At 55.9% G+C, this 18017-nt stretch overlaps 1 protein-coding gene and 1 long non-coding RNA gene across 2 annotated transcripts; one reads left to right on the top strand and one right to left on the bottom strand.

Annotated features, from left to right (window-relative positions):
- The first annotated feature begins 27 nt into the window (after window positions 1-27).
- CBX4 (chromobox 4) lies at window positions 28-4774 on the top strand. The gene is made up of 3 exons (XM_032177567.2): window positions 28-106; window positions 2234-2300; window positions 2549-4774. The coding sequence occupies exons 2-3, from the start codon at window positions 2253-2255 to the stop codon at window positions 3986-3988; spliced, it is 1488 nt and encodes a 495-aa protein (XP_032033458.1). The 5' UTR covers window positions 28-106; window positions 2234-2252; the 3' UTR covers window positions 3989-4774.
- A 3429-nt stretch (window positions 4775-8203) lies between these two features.
- Window positions 8204-17704, bottom strand: LOC131381392 (uncharacterized). The gene is made up of 5 exons (XR_009210132.1): window positions 17644-17704; window positions 17088-17191; window positions 16557-16645; window positions 11532-11718; window positions 8204-8263 (listed from the first exon to the last, which is right to left on the bottom strand). It is a non-coding gene; the product is annotated as an uncharacterized LOC131381392 (long non-coding RNA).
- Between the last annotated feature and the right edge of the window lie 313 nt (window positions 17705-18017).

Raw genomic sequence — 18017 nt, 5'->3', positions numbered from 1 at the left:
TTTTTTTTACACCGTGTCCCCCTCCCTTTTCCCTTGCAAGATATAACACGTGGGAACCGGAGGAGAACATCCTGGACCCCAGGCTGCTGATCGCCTTCCAGAACAGGTGAGCGTCCCCCACGCAGCCACCGCCTGCCACCCGTGACCGTATATGGGAATGGCAAAGTGGGCGACGCAGCAATAGGGAAGGGGCGGGGAGGGGGCTGGTGGGAGCCCCCTCCCCAACCGGCCTGGATGTGCACGCTGCGGCCCCAGCTCCTCTAACCAGCGTCCTTGGCGGTTGCTGCAGCTTGGGGTGGGGGCGGGGCAGGGGCAGGGCCAGGGAAGGCCAGGCTTGGGTTTTGGGGGAAGTTTGGGAAGGGTGTGTGCGGGTGGCCCTGCAGCTGCCCGGAGAACTTGGGGCTGTGCCTCGTTCCCCAGGGGCCCCTCCTGTTGCAACCTGGGAGCCCCACCCCCGGAGCCTAGGTGTTGCTGTCCTGCAGCCACTGGCCGCCTGGCACCAGCACCTCGCGGTGCAGCTCTGAGGGAGCTGGCATTGTGAAACCGCCCGGACGTCATGGAACTGAACTTAACCTGTTGGCGGCTGGAGAAAAGTTGACATGGCCTTAAAAGCTGCACCCGTACACCCCAGGGAGTTTAAGCTTGGTCAGGAGTAGATTCCATAGGGTGCTGGGTTGCACCCCGCCCCGGACCCCACTGGGCTGTTTGGCAGGGCAGGGCCAACCACCCTTAAGGCAGGGGGGCTTGGCCCAAGGGCCTGGGGTGGGCGCTGCCTGGTGGTGGAGGGGTGCCTTCTTCTGGGGGACTCATCCTCGTGCGCACGGTTGCTTGTCACGCTGCAGCTGCTGCAGCTGGGTTCGTCGCCGGTGGCTGTGGTTCTCTGTTTCGGAGAGGGTAGAAGGGGGAAGGGCGAGGAGGGGAGGAGCAGCCGGGGCCCTTGGAGCTCGGCCACCCCGCTGCCTTCCATCTCTCCTCCCCCTTTTATTTTGCACTATTTCCTGTGGCGCGTTTGGCGCTAAAACTGTAAACTGTAGACCCTCTGAGCTAGCCACCGGCCTGGCAGGGAAGTTGCCCTCCTGCAATGCAGGGGGGCACGTAGCTGGGATCCTGCCCCATTCCACCTGGGAGTTCACCACCCTGTAACCGTGTCAGCGGCTGATGCCACGTTGCATAATGGGTCCCTGAAGAATTAAAATGCAGGCTGTTGCAATGCCACGCAACTTCAGAGTCAGGCCCTGGCCCCCGCCCTGGGGCACGTCAGAACTCCCCAGGGTTAGTCCAAGGGGGCATGGGGGTGCTGGCTAGGGTCTGTGAAGAACCCGTTTCTGGCCCAGGAATGGGCTGCAACTTTGGCAAACACTAGAGAGGCATCCCACTCTTCCGTGGAGGGCTGGGTAGTGCCTGGGAAGATCCAGCCCCCGGCTGTGGATCACCCTTAGGCTGGCCTGCAGGCAGGAGCCTGGTGGCTGTAGTGACCGGTGCCTCTGCCCATGGGCTTTATTAATAATTTGGAAATTGAGTCAGCCAGGAGCCAGACTCCGAGGAGGAGGTGGTGCTTCTCCAAGCTGCTCCGGCCACGCCCACCTGCTCAGCTGGGAGGAGCCCAGCGTTCACCAGGTGGCTACAAACCTGGCCAGACCCTGGCCTTGGTGGCCCGCCCCTGCCCCCAGCCCCTAATTGGCTCATTTGCCGCTGTGTAAACAAGGGCGCAGCCCCTCCCCCGTTTGGTTCCCGGCCTTTAAGAAAGAGCCCTCCCTTCTGCCGGAGGCACTCGTTATCGGAATCTTAATGAGGTCATTAGCATCCCGCGCTTCTGACGGGAGGGATGAGGTCGGCGCACACCTCGCTTGGGCTGGTTTGTCTTCTCTGGACCCCCGTGTCCACTTCGCTTCGCACAGAGCCACAGGCCCAAGGCTGTGGGCACGAGTGCCAGAGGTGCAGCCCTGAGCTGCTGTCTCCTGAGCATAGAGGTGGGGCTTGGGGGGGTGCTGGTTCGGGTGTGGGCATCAAAGTGGGGGAGCCCTTTGCCCGGGACCTCTTGGGCAGAGGAGGGTTGGTGCGAGGGTTGAGGGCACAGAGGCCTGACCTGCCCTGAGCTCTTGATTCCTCTGTGTCCGGCCAGCCCTACCTGATGCTCTTTGAAGGTGGGGGGCCATCACAGAAGATTCCAGAATTAGCGGGGAGGGGGCGACCCTGAGGCTAACAGCACTGCCCTCTGTTCCCTCCCACCCAGGGAACGGCAGGAGCAGCTGATGGGATATCGGAAGAGAGGGCCGAAGCCCAAACCGCTGGTGGTGCAGGTGAATACATGCGGCCGCCCCCGGGCACCCCCTTGACATGGCCACCAGAGTTGTCTCCAGGCCCGGGGATGGGGTGGGGGTTGGTTCTTCCCAGCATCCCGGCCCTGCTCCCTTTCTACTAGACCTCCCACCTCCTTCCCCCCATGAGGCAGCTGCGGACCTGGTGGGGGCTGGGTCACTCCAGAAACTCCCAGCATGAGGCGGGGCCGGCCTCCTCCCTCCTCTCACCCCTGCACCCGTTCCCTCAGGTGCCTACCTTTGCCCGTCGTTCCAATGTCCTGACCGGACTCCAGGACTCCTCCACTGACAACCGTGCCAAGCTGGATTTGGGCGCGCAGGGGAAGGGCCAGGGGCATCAGTACGAGCTCAACAGCAAGAAGCACCACCAGTACCAGCCGCACAGCAAGGAGCGGGCGGGCAAGCCCCCGCCGCCGGGCAAAAGCGGCAAGTACTACTACCAGCTCAACAGCAAGAAGCACCACCCCTACCAGCCCGACCCCAAAATGTACGACCTGCAGTACCAGGGTGGCCACAAGGAGGCGCCCAGCCCCACCTGCCCAGACCTGGGGGCCAAGAGTCACCCGCCCGACAAGTGGGCGCAAGGCGCGGGGGCCAAAGGCTACCTGGGGGCGGTGAAGCCCCTGGCCGGTGCGGCGGGTGCTCCAGGCAAAGGCTCCGAGAAGGGACCCCCCAACGGAATGATGCCGGCCCCCAAAGAGGCTGTGACGGGCAACGGGATCGGGGGCAAGATGAAGATAGTCAAGAACAAGAACAAGAACGGACGCATCGTGATCGTGATGAGCAAATACATGGAGAACGGCATGCAGGCGGTGAAGATCAAGTCCGGCGAGGTGGCGGAGGGGGAGGCTCGCTCCCCCAGCCACAAGAAGCGGGCAGCCGACGAGCGCCACCCGCCTGCCGACAGGACTTTTAAAAAGGCGGCAGGCGCAGAGGAGAAGAAGGTGGAGGCGCCGCCCAAGAGGAGGGAGGAGGAGGTGTCCGGGATTAGCGATCCGCAGCCCCAGGATGCCGGCTCCCGCAAGCTGTCCCCGACCAAGGAGGCCTTTGGAGAGCAGCCCCTGCAGCTTACCACCAAGCCCGACCTGCTTGCCTGGGACCCGGCCCGGAGCACGCACCCACCCTCACACCACCCGCACCCGCACCCCCATCACCACCACCACCACCACCACCACCACCACCACCACGCCGTCGGCCTGAATCTCTCCCACGTGCGCAAGCGCTGCCTCTCCGAGACCCACGGCGAGCGCGAGCCCTGCAAGAAGCGGCTGACTGCGCGCAGCATCAGCACCCCCACCTGCCTGGGGGGCAGCCCAGCCGCTGAGCGCCCGGCCGACCTGCCACCAGCCGCCGCCCTCCCGCAGCCCGAGGTCATCCTGCTAGACTCGGACCTGGATGAACCCATAGACTTGCGCTGCGTCAAGACGCGCAGCGAGGCCGGGGAGCCGCCCAGCTCCCTCCAGGTGAAGCCCGAGACACCGGCGTCGGCGGCAGTGGCGGTGGCGGTGGCAGCGGCACCCGCCACGACGGCGGAGAAGCCTCCAGCCGAGGCCCAGGACGAACCTGCAGAGTCGCTGAGCGAGTTCAAGCCCTTCTTTGGGAATATAATTATCACCGACGTCACCGCGAACTGCCTCACCGTTACTTTCAAGGAGTACGTGACGGTGTAGCTGGAGGGCGTCGGAAGGGGAAGCGCCATTCCCGCGGGGGGGCGGGGAGCTGAGCACCTGGGGCCTCGGGGCGGGCTCCCCTCTCGCCAACCCGCCAACCGCGAGACCAGGGCTGGCCCCCAGGGCGAGGACGCCCGGAGCGGAGGTAACCATGTTCCCCCTGCGGCGGCTGTCAGACCCGCTCGGAGGCCCCTTCCACGCGGTGCCGGTGGGGCTCGCCCTCTCCTGCCCTTCCCCGCTGGAGACGGACCCCCGGAACGGACAGGGCAGCTCTGCACCCGGCCTCAGAGTTCTAGTATTATATTTTAACCGTGCTAACTTGTCCAGTGCTGACTCTACTCCCGTTTGTACGTGGTGTTATTGAAATGTATTGTTTGAGCTCAAAAGGCCCGAGCACCCCCCTTCGGGCTGCTATATATATATTTATTTGTAGGTATTTATATATTGAAATATAAAAACCTAGATTTATGGAGTTTTCTCTAGATCATGTTATATTCTATATCAGACAAACTATTTTCTTTTGACCTTTCTTCCCCTCCATCCAGCATTTCGGTTGATTTCATCTTCTCCCCTCTCTTCCCCTTCCAGGAACTGCAATACCAGTAACCTTGGTATATATTTTTTGATACTGTACACATGGATGTGTTGTTTCTATGTGCAAAAAAAAAAAGAAGTTTGTTAAAAGGCTACACGAGCTCTCTAGAAACTGCTGCTACTAGAAATGTCTAAACTATAAGCTTCCAACTATTACCTGCTTGAATGTAAATATTAAATTGAGATGTTGAAGGTGCATTTTCGCTGTTTGAGATAAGCGCAGAAGGAACGTCGGAGGCAGGGAGGGGCCGGACCCCTCTCCCCACCAACTCCGCCTTCGAGCCCTGTGCTGAACCTTTGCACCAGCGAAGTGGGGCTGGTTTTGCGGGCCGCGGCGCCGGCGCAGGAGGGTGACCCCGCTCCCTGGGAAGTCGAGAGGCTCCCGGCTGGAAAGGGGAATTCCTGCGGGGGGGTGGGTGTGGGAGCCGTCCCCGCCCCCAGGGCTTTCCGGCCGGCGGTGCCCAAGGCACTGGCAAACGCTGGGTTCTGGGTAGGGGAGGAGGGGGTGCAGGGGTGGGCGGCGTGGGCACGCGGGTGGGGCTAGCCTCCCTCGCGGCACCCACCGGGCAGCGGCTGACCTTTGACTCTCCTCCCCCCCAGCCTCCACCCCTGGGGCTCAACACACCCAGGCGCAGGCCCTGGCGGGGCAGGGAGGTTCTTTCTTAATAATCGCGCCCGGTAGGGCAGGTTCCGCGGGGCGGGGACCCCCAGCCTCTCCGGCGTCCCTGGCTGGCATCGCCGGCCCCGCCCCACTGAGGAAGCTGCCGAGGCCCTTGCTCTTCGGGCTCTCTGCCCGGAAACCACCAGGCCAGAGGCTCCCACTAGAGGCGCGGCGAGCGCTGCCGGGGTCGGGGGCGGGGGGCTTCCTGCGAGATGGATGGGGACGGGGAGGAGGGCGGGCGAGAGAGGCCTGCCACCCCCACTTCCTTAGCGAGGAGAGCTGAGACTCCTCACCCTTCTCCCTTAGGGTGGCAAGGCCAAGGCCCTTGGTGTCGCGGGGGAGGAAGGGGTTAAGGTCCCGGAGGGGGCGACGGGACTGGGCCGAACTCCGGGGTGCGGCTCAGCGGGCCAGGAAGCCGCGACCCGGGAATGCGGCGGCGGTGGCCAGCTTTCTGCAGACGCAGCGATCTTCCTCCTGGTTGAGGTGGCCGCACAGGGCCAGGGACCGCGGGGCTGGGGGCCTGGCGGGCGCGGGGCCGCTCCCGGCCTCCGAAGCCCTTCCCCTGCCCGCCTGGGACCAAGGGGCCCGGGTCTGTGCGGGGCGCCAGGGCGGAAGAGGTCAACGTGGTTCAGAGTGGTGGGGGTTGGCGAGGTGGCGAGAGAGCCAGTGTGTGGGGAAGGCTGGGGAGAGATGAGGGCCAGGAGGGCGGGGAGGCCTGAATGCGGCCAGTGTGGCCAGTGTTGGCTGCAGGCCACCAGCGGCTGGACGTGGGGGAGGGGAGCCCAGCGGGGGGACGGGAGGGGGAAGGGAAGTTCTTTAAAAAAAAAGCCGTTGGGAGTTTCTAGCCCTGGCTTTTGTGAGTGGTCCCTCCCACTCCCCCGTCACCCCAGCCCCATTTAGAGTGAGTTACACAGTCCCCTCCCCCTCCACGGAATGAATGTCCTTTGCCACCCCGGGGGTGGAAGGAGGGTGATCTTGCTTCTGGCAAACTGCCTGCTGGGCACGAGAATTGGGCCTGTCCTTCACCGGCTGGTACACAAAGGCCCATGCCAGGCATGGACGTCGTCCCCCTGTTTTTCTAGCTGAGGAGAACTGAAGACTTGGGATGGGAAGGGAAACCTCTTGTTCAGGCCCGCAGTTAGTGACCGGAGTGACCCTTAGCCCTTGGTGGTGTCCCCTACCCTGTGGGTGGCTTCTGCCTGGCTGGGTCTGGGGGTGGGAGAGGGGAGGTAGAGGGTGGCACTCCCGCAGAACAGGGAAGGAAACCGTTCCACCACCATTCCTGGAAAGGTGTGGCCTGCAGGTGGCCTGAGGCCTTCAAAACCAGGCTTGCTAGCAGAGCCCTCGAGTGGAGAAGGGTGGTCCTGGGCAGAGCCTGAAGCCTGAGGTCAGAAGGCAGACAATGGGCAGAGGCCATGGGTGGGTCAGGAAGAGCTGCTGGGGTATCAGCCTGGTGCCAGACCCAACAGAGTGTCCAAGACCCCCTCTGCCCCTAGTGTCCAAGACCCCCTCTGCCCCTAGAGGGTCTAAGACCCCCTCTGTCCTAGAAGGAAAGGGACATTTGCTGACCTTCTGAGACATACCAGGTGCCACTGGGCTTGTGACTCTTGTTCAATTCAGTCCCCACAGGGGTTGGGCTTCCCTGTGGGAGGAGAGTCTGAGGTCCTGATAGGCAGAGAGCCTGCCCAGGTTCCATGCTTATTGTAGAGCCCAGCTGGCTGCTCCACCACCTGCAGGGAGACACGCCATGGCCACCTGCCCCAGGGCCTCTTGGACACAGGCTTTCTAAGGTGTCCTGTGGAAACGCTCCAAGGAGGTCAGGAGCTCTGGCATTGGGACAGGAGGGTTTCTCCTCAAAGGGTCTTTGGGGTGGGGAGAGTCCAGGTGCCCCAGTTCTCCTGGGTGTAGACGGCCTCTTCCTAACCCTGGATGTCCCTCTGCCCAGCACGTCACAAGCAAAGAGTAGTAAAACCTCTCTTTGAGCCCAAGCTCAGGGAAGAGAAGGAAAGCAGGGCGCTAGGTCTTAACCCTGCACACTAGGAAGCCCACGTGTCTTTATTTTTTCTCAAAATGAATCTTTCTAATGGGGCTGAACCTCCAGCATCCAGGCTGGAGCTCACCCAGGCAGAGAGAGGAGCACTTGTGTATCCACCCCTGAAAAGCGAGCCCTGCCTGCCCCAGCCCCGCCCCAGTCTCTGGTCTCCGTGCAGCCTGCCCCTCCCCCAGCTCATTTGCAGAAGAGCCAAGTTCAGCCCTTTAGCATTTGCTCCATCCCTGGATCCCACTGGGGCCAGCGGAGAGGAGATCCACAGATCCAGGGTGCTTTGGGTCCAGTGTTGGCAGATTGAGCAAATAAAAATCTAGGGCGCCCAGTGAAATTTGAATTTCAGATGCACAATGCATAATTTTTTAGTGGAAGTATGTCCCATGAAATGTTGGAGACATATTTCTACTTTTTTTTTTAAAAAAAGATGTGTCGTTTATGTAAAATTCAGACTTTAGTTGGCCATCCTGGATTTTATCTGGAAGCCCTATTTCGGTCCTGAGTCATCAACAGGGTCAGTCCCTGCCCACAGGGATGTTCTAGTCCAGTAGGAGAGAGAAGGCACGGGAAGCTGAAAGCCACCTGTCCTGCCACTGTGGTTATGATACTGTATGTTGTCAGGCGTAGAACAGTTGCTGGATGACTGCATGATGGTACGGTCCTCACCTGGTATTTAGTGGGGGCTGGGTGGGGGTTCTCGGGTTCTCTGTGCATGCGATACAACCCAGGGAAATGGGGGAGACCAGAATGGGTCCCTCTGCCATTTGGCCCACATTGGGCTCCTCCCCCACTCCCGCCAGCACCAAACAGCAAACTTCTAGAGCAAACAAGGGAGGCTTGGCTGGTGCACCAACTCCCCTCACCAGAGAACATTTACCTGTCCACAGCTCCATTTCTTGGTTACCTTAAAGGATGAGCCAAGATGGTGAAGATGAATTGGGTCGGGAGAGAACCTTGAGCACTCCTGGGAAACTCCCTAAGTAAACACACAGGTTATTTTTTCACCAGGGAACATTAAACATCTTGTGTCAGATCTAAATGTCTCCTAACGATTTCTGGCCTGGAGTCTTAGTTTGACTGAGGGATGGACACACAGTCATATTTACCTCTAAAGAACTCTCCTGACCCCTCTCCCCCTCTCTAAAGCTCTCTGCCTTCTTCCCTCAGTTCCTGCTGGGGGGATTATCTGTGGATCTGAGACCTCAGCCTCAGCCTCCCCAACTTTATCCTGGGTCCCTAAGAGTGACATCGGGACAGGAGAGTTAGGACAAGCCACAAATTGGCAAGCCTGCACTTGGACAAAATCAAATCTTCTTTCTTCTCCAAATAAGCGTGTTCTCTGGTTCTGTGTTCTGGTGGCTGCTCTTCTGAGAAGGTGACTGCTGGGCGGAGGAAATCCTACTGAAGGTTGTTATTCTTGGACACAAGTGTCTACTTCCTGCAGCCACCACGCCCCAACTCCCTCCTCCTGCCCCTCTCTTCCCTTTGCAGTAAATGATAACAGTTAACATTGATTGAGCTTACTATGGGCCAGGCATTTTAGGGGGATTATCTCATTAAATCCTCACATCTGGTGAGGTGGGGAATGTCATTGTCCCTCTCTCACAGGTGGCAATATGGAGGCTTGAGTAACCTGCCCAAGGTCAAACAGCCAGTCAATGAGGAAAGAAGGATTTAGAACTAGCATCATCTGCCTCCCAGGGTCCGTCCTGCTCCCAATTTCCAGGGTTCTATGAGTCCTTCAGAGGCCAGCTCAGGCCCCATCTCCTCCCTGAGGTTGTTCTAGATTATTCCAGCCTTTACCAGGGCCTGCTCTGCTGAATTATTGACGTATTCACTGTTTACTGCCCCCCACCCCCGCCCACCGCTCATTGTCAATCAATTGCACATTGCAACACCCATATATGCATATGGGCCTGGATTCTCCAACTAGACAAGAGCCTGGAGCTCCTGAAAGGAAAACAGTGTGTCTTGGTGTCCTCTGCACTCCCTCAGCTCCTGCACAGTTCTTAAATAGAAACCTCAGAATCCGATGCCTTGTGTGTGTCTGTATGGAACTGTGTGTGTGTGTGTGTGTGTGTGTGTGTGTGTGTGTGTGTGTGTGTGTGAGAGAGAGAGAGAGAGACTGGGGCTTTCAGGCAGGGAAGCCAGTTCCTGCTCTGCAAGCCATTAACATCGCCCACAAACCAATGGCCCAGGGCTGCCCCCAGGAGCCCCAGCATTCAGGAGACTCATCCCCCCCACCCCAGAGGCTGTTCCCTCTCTCCCCACCATGGGCAGAGCAGACATGTGCACACTCAGCTGCTCTGGGGTCCTGCTGCCCCCGGCTCTCCACCTGATCCATCTCTGAGAATTTCAGGAGCCTCCAGGTAATGATGCAGTAATTGAATGTGGGGAAACAGACCCTAAGGATAATCCTGGAGTGAGTTCCAGAGGCTCATGGTTGAATTTCTGTATGTAGCCTAGTGGTACATGTTATACTTTTTTTTTCTTTTCTTTCTTTCTTTTTTTTTTTTTTTTTTTTTTGAGACGGAGTTTCGCTCTTGTTGCCCAGGCTGGAGTGCAATGGCGCGATCTCGGCTCACCACAACCTCCACCTCCCGGGTTCGGGTGATTCTCCTGCCTCAGCCTCCCGAGTAGCTAAAATTACAGGCGCCCACCACCATGCCCTGCTAATTTTGGTATTTTTAGTAGATATGACGTTTTGCCATGTTGGTCAGACTGGTCTTGAGCTCCTGAGCTCAAGTGATTCACCCGCCTCAGCCCCCCAAATTGGTGGGATTCCAGGTGTGAGCCATCGTGCCCGGACACATGTTACATATTTCTAACAGCATGACAACCACTTTACCCTTACGTAGGCAGCTTTAACATGCAACTCAGGGTGGCAGAGATGTGGGTGTGCATGTGACCACACACACACACACACACATACACACACAGAGCAACACACAGAGGACAAAGCACACTTTTATTTTTGGATCTGGTCTTCATGTGAACTGTTTGGATAAGGCCTGACACATAAGAGCTTACTAACTGTTGGCTGGGATTATGTCTCTTAACCAGAAAACTTGATTACCTACAAGTTTTCAAATCTAGTTTGGGGCAGAGGGCTGACATTAACAAGAGATGTCCAAGATGCATGTGTGTGCATGTGTGTGTGTGTGCATGCGTGCGTGTGCGTGTGTGCATGCGTGTGTGTGCGTGTGTGCATGCGTGTGTGTGCGTGTGTGCATGTGTATGCGTGTGCGCATGCGTATGTGTGTGTGTGTGTGCACATGTGTGTGCACGTAGGGCTGGAGATCTGCAGCGATGCAACCTATCCTGGCAGGAATGCCTCTCTTTGGCTGCCCGAGTGAAGGACCCTTTCAAACGTAGCCTGGAGTTTAATATTGCCAACAACTGGCCCTGAATCCTTTCAACCTGAGCCAGGTGTAATGTAAACCCCTCTGGATTTCCTCCCTTTCCTGTTTCATCTGAGAAATTCTTTGCTAATTCCATGGTATCTGGTTTCTCATTGTTTCTCCCTGCATTAGACAGCCTCTTGGGGTGGGCTTTGGGAAGGTGTGTGGAATGCTCTCAGCCCTCTGAAATGACACAGCTCTACACTCATTCCCACTGCCACCCTCCGGAACCTCCTAAGAGACTGTGCTAGCTGTCAGGGCCACGTGAGTCTTAGTACCCTGGGGAAAGGAGCGAATACATGTTACACTGTCAGAGAACAGTCTCCAGTGGTCACCACACTTTCGTAAACCAGTGTCCAAATTAGGAACAGGACAATTATGTCAAGCTCCTTTGGAATATGACACTGATATGAATGTCACAAAAATAATAGTGTGCTATCCATTCTTTGTTAGGATACTTGCTGTTTGGGGTTGAGGACAAGGAAAAAGACAAGCCAAGGAGAGGAAGGCTGGGCCAGTGCAGCAGGACCATCTCCTCCTCTGAGCCTCCAGAGGAGCTGGGAGTACAAAATCCTGTGCATGGTAGGGGGTGGGGAGAGGAGAGATTGGCGAGCAGAATCCCTTCTAGGAAGAGCGGAAGCAAGCATCATGATAGCCGTTTCCTGCCTTGTTTATGGCGCACTCCGACTCTCCCACCAGCGCCGAGGAGGGGAGAGGAAGTGCCCAGCAGGGCGAGGGAGACTTGGGGCTGGCTCTGTTCCTCTCAACCTTCCATGCATCTTCCCACCGTCTCCTCTCCTGGCATCGAAAATTATTTATGTTTGCAAATTGCTTTTGACTCACATGAGTTATTCCTCTTGCCTGCCAACAAGTCTGGGGAGAGAAGAGAGTTATCGAGCCTGCGAGCTGAGAAATCCAGGGGAGATGGATGCTGGAGCACCGAAGTCAAAGTCATCAGCCTTGGGATTCAGTCCCTGCTCTGCTGCTGCTATGGCCATTGTGTCCCCTTTCTGGACCTTGGGTTTCTCATCTGCAAAAGGAGAGGGTTGGGTGGAGTGTGAGCTTTCCAGGCCTTTGGTTCTGACATCCCCTGAGCTGTGTCACCTGCAGAGGCACAGAAAAGGTAGGCCAGCCTCTGAGCTGCTCCCTAACCTGCACCTGGCAAGCCCTGAGACTGCTGAGGGCCTGAGGCTGGAGACGGTGCTAACTAGCCCCTGGCCCAGCGGGAAGAACTAGACAGGGTGGCCAGGAATGTTTCTCCCCTTTGTCTTTTGCATCACTCTGGTCCTTAGTGATGTCTTGTTCCATAGACTAGGATGAAAACAAATGTCTGCAGGGGAACCAGAAGGGTGGAAAGTCCCGGGGGTTGGTCCAGGAGGGAAACACACACAAACATACCGAATCATCCTCATAACCAACGCCAGGGCCAGTGCAGTCAGCTCCACGGGGAGTGTAAGTCATCTGCCCCTCCCAGAGGAAAAGGCTGGCTCATTAATGGTGGAGGGATAGCTCCTGGAAGCTCAGAACAGAGAGAGGCCAGGGGGTTTCTATTCCAAGCCCTTTGTTCTACAATGGGGAAAGTGAGGCCCCAAAGACCAAAGTCAACATCAAGGGGAATTATTGACATCATCCAAGAGAGATCATTCTTTGCCCACAAGCGGATATCTGAGTTCCAATCAGGAACAGTGTTTACCTATCTGCCAGCTATAAAATTGGGTATAGTAATAGGAATGATGATAACATAATTCAAAGTTCAATACCAAAGCAGTGAGTGAGTGGTCAAGTGTGGCTGTTAGAGGGCCGTGGTCTGGCTTCCATTCTCCAGACTGTGGTTTGGGGCCTAACCCAGAAAGATGTGAGGGTCTGGTCTTCCTCCAATCGGGTGACCACCAAGTGGAGAGGAAGGCTGCTGTGGGCCCCGTCCTTCGAAGGGTGAGAAACCTGCTAACCTCAGAGCTGGAAGTTGACTCTGCCTTGGCAGACAGACAGTATTTGCTCAGCCGTAGCCAAACCACAGCGAACCTCAGCCCTAGGTCCACAGGGGAGTAGGGGTCTGTGTGCCCTCCTTTGCAAGAGGACCTATGGGTGGGCAGAAGGCAGTCAGATGGCAGGGAGAGGAGCTTTCCTAAGGAATGCTTGGTCCTGAAGCCAGCCCTTTCTTCTGGGCCTGGAGATGAGTTCCTGGATGAGTCTTGCCTAGGGCAGAGTATAAGGCCTCCAAGGTCCAGCTCCGCAGAGGAAACTCTCCTCACTTCCATTTTAATCCTCTTAGGAAAGAAGTGTGAACCAGAGGGTGCACCTTGCAGTCTTCAGCTATAGATTAACCTGGTGGTTGATCCACGTGGCACTTGCAGTCATGGACATTTCAGTGTTTTGGAGAGAGAATAAGAAAGGGATGAGACAAGGATAAAATCAAGAGAGGAGGTGGCAGCAGGGACAGAGGAAACCAAGAGAAGAGCAGAGATAAAGACAGAGACAGAAACAGAGGTCAGGAAGCCAAAGGGTCGGGGACCAAACACTGGGGAAACATCATAACAGAAACAGACAGAAGCAGGCGAGGAGCACCCAGGATGACCAGGGGTGCCCAGGACGAGGAGGAGGAAGACACAAAGGCCCAGAGGAGGCTGGGAAATGGTGTGAATAAAAAACACCGCATTGGGCAGCCATATAAAAGAACGACATTGGCCAGGTGTGGTGGCTCACGCCTGTAATCCCAACACTTTGGGAGGCCGAGGCGGGAGCATCACCTGAGACCAGCCTGACCAACATGATGAAACCCCATCTCTACTAAAATTACAAAAATTAGGCCAGGTGTGGTGGCTCACGCCTGTAATCCCAGCACTCTGGGAGGGTGAGGCAGGCGATCACGAGGTCAGGAGATCGAGACCATCCTGGCTAACATGGTGAAACCCCGTCTCTACTAAAAATACAAAAAATTAGCTGAGCATGGTGGCAGGCGCCTGTAGTCCCAGCTACTCAGGAGGCTGAGGCAGGAGAATGGCGTGAACCTGGGGGGCAGAGCTTGCAGTGAGCCGAGATGGTGCCACTGAACTCCAGCTTGGGCGACAGAGTGAGACTCCATCTCAAAAAAAAAAAAAAAATTACAAAAATTAGCCAGGCATGTTGGTGTGCACCTGTAGTCACAGCTTTTCAGGAGGCTGAGGCACGAGAATTGCCTGAATCCTGGAGATGGAGGTTGCAGTGAGCCAAGATTGCGCCACTGTGCTCTCGTCTGGGTGACAGATTGAGACTCCATCTCAAAAAAAAAAAAAAAAAATAGAAAGAGATCATGTCCTTTGCAGGGACATGGATGGAGCTGGAGGCCATTATCCTTAGCAAACTAACACAGGAACAGAAAACCAAATACCACATGTTCTCACTTATAAGTGGGAGTTAAATGACGAGAACACATGGACACATAGAGGGGAACAATACACACTGAAGCCTTTTGGAGGGTGGAGGGTGGGAGGAAGGAGAGGATCAAGAAAAACAGCTAATGGGTACTAGGTTTAATACCTGGGTGATGAAATAATCTATACCACAAACCTCCATGACGCAAGTTTACCTACGTAACAAACCTGCACTTGTACCCCTGAACTTAAAATAAAAGTTAAACAAAATCACATTGGAAGGATCAAAGCCAGTGTTACCAATGATGGGCCAAACTGCCATCGTGGGCCTCCCAACACTGAGAAGCTGCACCCAGAAGTCCGCAGTGTCATTCCAGCGGTTTTCCCGCCAGAACGCAGCGCCTGAATCCAACCATGAAGAAATCCCAGATGCGGCCGAGCGCGGTGGCTCACGCCTGTAATCCCAGCACTTTGGGAGGTTGAGGCGGGCAGATCACAAGGTCAGGAGATCGAGACCATCCTGGCTAACACGGTGAAACCCCGTCTCTACTAAAAATACAAAAAATTAGCCGGGCGCGATGGCGGGTGCCTGTAGTCCCAGCTACTCAGGAGGCTGAGGCGGGAGAATGGCATGAACCCAGGAGGTGGAGCTTGCAGTGAGCCAAGATCACACCACTGCACTCCAGTCCGGGCAACAGAGCGAGACTCCATCTCAAAAAAAAAAAAAAATCCCAGATGCGTACTCTTCAGAGGCCAAGGTGAAGGAACACAGAGAGAGGCCAAGGTCCTGCCCAGCGCAAAGGAGACCAAAGGGAGAGGGCGCAGAATGAGCACAGGATCCTTTGCTCTTGGAACAGAAAAGAGAAGTGAGTTGTAAAGAGCATTACTGAGGAGACTGAGAAAACTGCATCTGGACTGTGGGTTAGACAACAGTATTGGATTGATGTTAAACATCCTGATTCTGGTCATTGCACTGTAGTTGTTGTGTAAGATCTTGTCCTTGATCTCAGGGAAAACACACTACCCCAAAGTATGCAGACAGAAAGGGCACAAGGTCTCCAATGGACTCTCAAATGGTTTAGAAAAAAATATGGGGGAATGCTGGACGCGGTGGCTCACGCCTGTAATCCCAGCACTTTGGGAGGCTGAGGCAGGCAGATCACCTGAGGTCAGGAGCTTGAGACCAGCTTGGCCAACATGGTGAAACCTTGTCTCTACTAAAAATACAAAAAATTAGCCGGGCGTGGTGGCCGGTGCCTATAATCCCAGTTACTGGGGAGGCTGAGGCAGGAGAATCGCTTGAACCCGGGAGGTGGTGGTTGCAATGAGCCGAGATCGCGCCTGGGTGACAAGAGGGAGACTCCATCTCAAAACACACACACACACACACACACACACGAGAAATACACACACACACACAGAATAGAGAGAGCACCAATGACAAAGCAGATGGGCAAATGTCAACAACTGGTAAATCTAGATAAAAAATATAGGCAAGTTCCTCTACTCATCTTGCAGCTTTTCTGTAAGTTGGCCAAAAATGCTGGGTTGAGATTTAAAATAGGTTCTTGGGAGTGCCTCCCTGGGGCTGGGGATAGGCGCTGACCCTGGAGCCTCACGGCAGGCCTGAGAAGGACCGTAAGTGCCTCCCTACCTGGGCCAAGCTGCTGCGGCTGTGAATGGTCTGGGTGGGTCGTCTGCCTGTGCGTGCATTTTCAGATCCTTCACCCCATGTCCTCAACACAAATGAACAGGAGTCTGGGAGGGTGAGGACCCTGGCACCAGGGCCCTGTACGGGGAGGCTCCTGTCACCTCCAGCTCAGCCTGGCCCCTCCCACTGCACAGCTTAGCCCCACCTTTGGCCAACCACGATTCTTTGGCCAAGTGGGAAGGCAGGATGTGGCAGAAAGAGCAGGGATTAGGGGTTCAGGCAAGCCCGGCCATGGGTACCAGCCGCTCTGCACTTCCTAGCTCTGTGCCCTGGCACTGGTGGCTCTGCCCCCAGACCTGCCCAAGGCCAGCTCATTGTTACCATTTAGTCCCCTAAATGCCACCCCTCAAGAGAAGCCATCCCCAACCACTGGCCTAAAGTGGACTGCATCTCACTCCCCAGTTTTTCTTCTTAGAGCAGCTGTTCTTATCTGAAATTATTGATTTGTTGACTTGTCCCCTGCCCCCGCTAGAATGTAAACACCGTGAAAGCAAGCCCTTGTCCCTCTCACCCATCACCCTGTTCTCAGCTCCTAGAACCAGGCAGCTGCTCCAGGGCTATTTGCTAAAGGAAGGGAGGAAGAAAGGGAAGGAAAAAAGGATGCAGGAGGGAAGGAGAAGGAAGGGGAGAGAAGGGGAAGGGAGGAAAGAAGGAAGGGAAGTCCTTGAACCTCTCACCAGTAAAATGGAGGTGATCATTCCTGGGGCAGCAAGCTCACCTAGAGATGGTCTAAAGAAAGCCCTGGGTAGTGTGAGCCCAGAAGCAGCAGTAATCAAAAGCCAGCGTCCACGTGATTGTCAAGCTCACCTCTGCCCTGGCCCAGGGCTGCTCACAACCAGTACGTTCCTGCGTGTGATCCAGTCATTAATCTGGATGCCCAGTCATTTTTATTTCATCTGGGGAAGGGTAGATTGGAAGGGGTGAATTATTTTGTCATGAGCCAGGTATGGGGCCAGCTCCTGGAAACAGCTTGGGTCCCAGAAATATTCAACCACACCTGTAATGAGAAGATTCTAAAACTAAAGCACCCTCGGGGCCAGGCGAGGTGGCTCATGCCTATAATCCTTACACTTCGGGAGGTTGAGGCAGGCAGATCACCTGAGGACAGGAGTTCCAGACCAGCCTGGACAACATAGTGAAACCCCATCTCTACTTAAATACAAAAATTAGCCAGGCGTGGTGGTGCACAACTGTGGTCCCAGCTACTCGGGAGGCTGAGGCACAAGAATCACTTGAACTCGGGAGGCAGAGGTTGCAGTGGGCTGAGATCGTGCCACTGCATTCCAGCCTGGGCAACAGTGAAACTCTGTCTCAAAAAGAAAGAAAGAAAGAAATCACCCTTGGCCCCCAGGTCACTCTCCTCGTGCTGGGCTGGTGTTCCCCTTCTGACAGTGGACCATGCTAGAGAAGAACAATGCCTTCCTACTCTCTCACTTGCCTCTCTGTGATGGGAGAGAGGCAAAGTCAGTAGAAAATAGTCCGCGTGGCCCGGCTGGCTGAGTAATGACTGAGCAAGTGAAGCCCTCTGGTAGTTTAGGTGAGTGTAGCTCACAATTTAGGTTGTCCCTGGCACATATGACACTGTGGGAATGACAGACCCGCCTCTAGGCCTTGCTAGAAGGCTGGCATTAGGCAGGATTGCAGCACCCAAGAAGTTTGCCAAGGGTGCTGAAGGCACTGCGGCCTCCCAAATGGGACTGGTCCCTTCCCCAACCCAGTCAGGGCCCAAGGGCCCAGTGAGGGCCTTTATGGAAACTGAAGCCCCAAAGAGACAAGAAGTAGCTCTCAAGACGGAGGTGGAAGGCTTCAGAACAGCATCCCTGGGAGTTTGCATGCTGCTGTTGACGGCTGGCCAGCCTCCCTTACAGCATTGATGACAGATCGAAATTCATACCATGCACTGCAGGGAACACACCACACAGGCCAATTTAGCTGGTCAAATCTTGGCAAGCCAGCAAGGAGGGACCATATTGACATTTAAAACATTTGAGGCGATCTCCTGGTTTGCTCCAGCCGCCTGCCCAGCTGGGCAGAGAAATGAAATGTGCCTCCAACTCCAGACCAGCTGGGTCTCTTACAGGCAAGCCATCTCTTTGTGTCGTCCATGCCTTGTGCGGTGGTTGTGGACCTTGCCATGTTGAATGGATTGCTGACAAAAGAAGAGACCAACTTGTGACCTAGTGTCCCAAATTCCTGTCTTCAAGATAAGAGTGGGCAAACAGTCAGATCTATAAATAATGCTTTCCAGAGTAGCCCTTCCCGCAGCAC

The sequence above is a fragment of the Hylobates moloch genome, unplaced genomic scaffold (genome assembly GCF_009828535.3).
Source record: "Hylobates moloch isolate HMO894 unplaced genomic scaffold, HMol_V3 SCAFFOLD_15, whole genome shotgun sequence".
NCBI lineage: Eukaryota > Metazoa > Chordata > Mammalia > Primates > Hylobatidae > Hylobates > Hylobates moloch.
The sequence above is the reverse complement of the archived record's forward strand: the minus strand, read 5'-3'. Positions and strand labels throughout refer to the sequence as shown.

Coding starts and splice junctions, on each gene's coding strand:
- CBX4 (XM_032177567.2), top strand. CDS start 2,253: ATGGGATATCGGAAGAGAGGGCCGAAGCCCAAACCGCTGGTGGTGCAG. Junction 2,301..2,548: donor CCAAACCGCTGGTGGTGCAG/GTGAATACATGC, acceptor CCGTTCCCTCAG/GTGCCTACCTTTGCCCGTCG.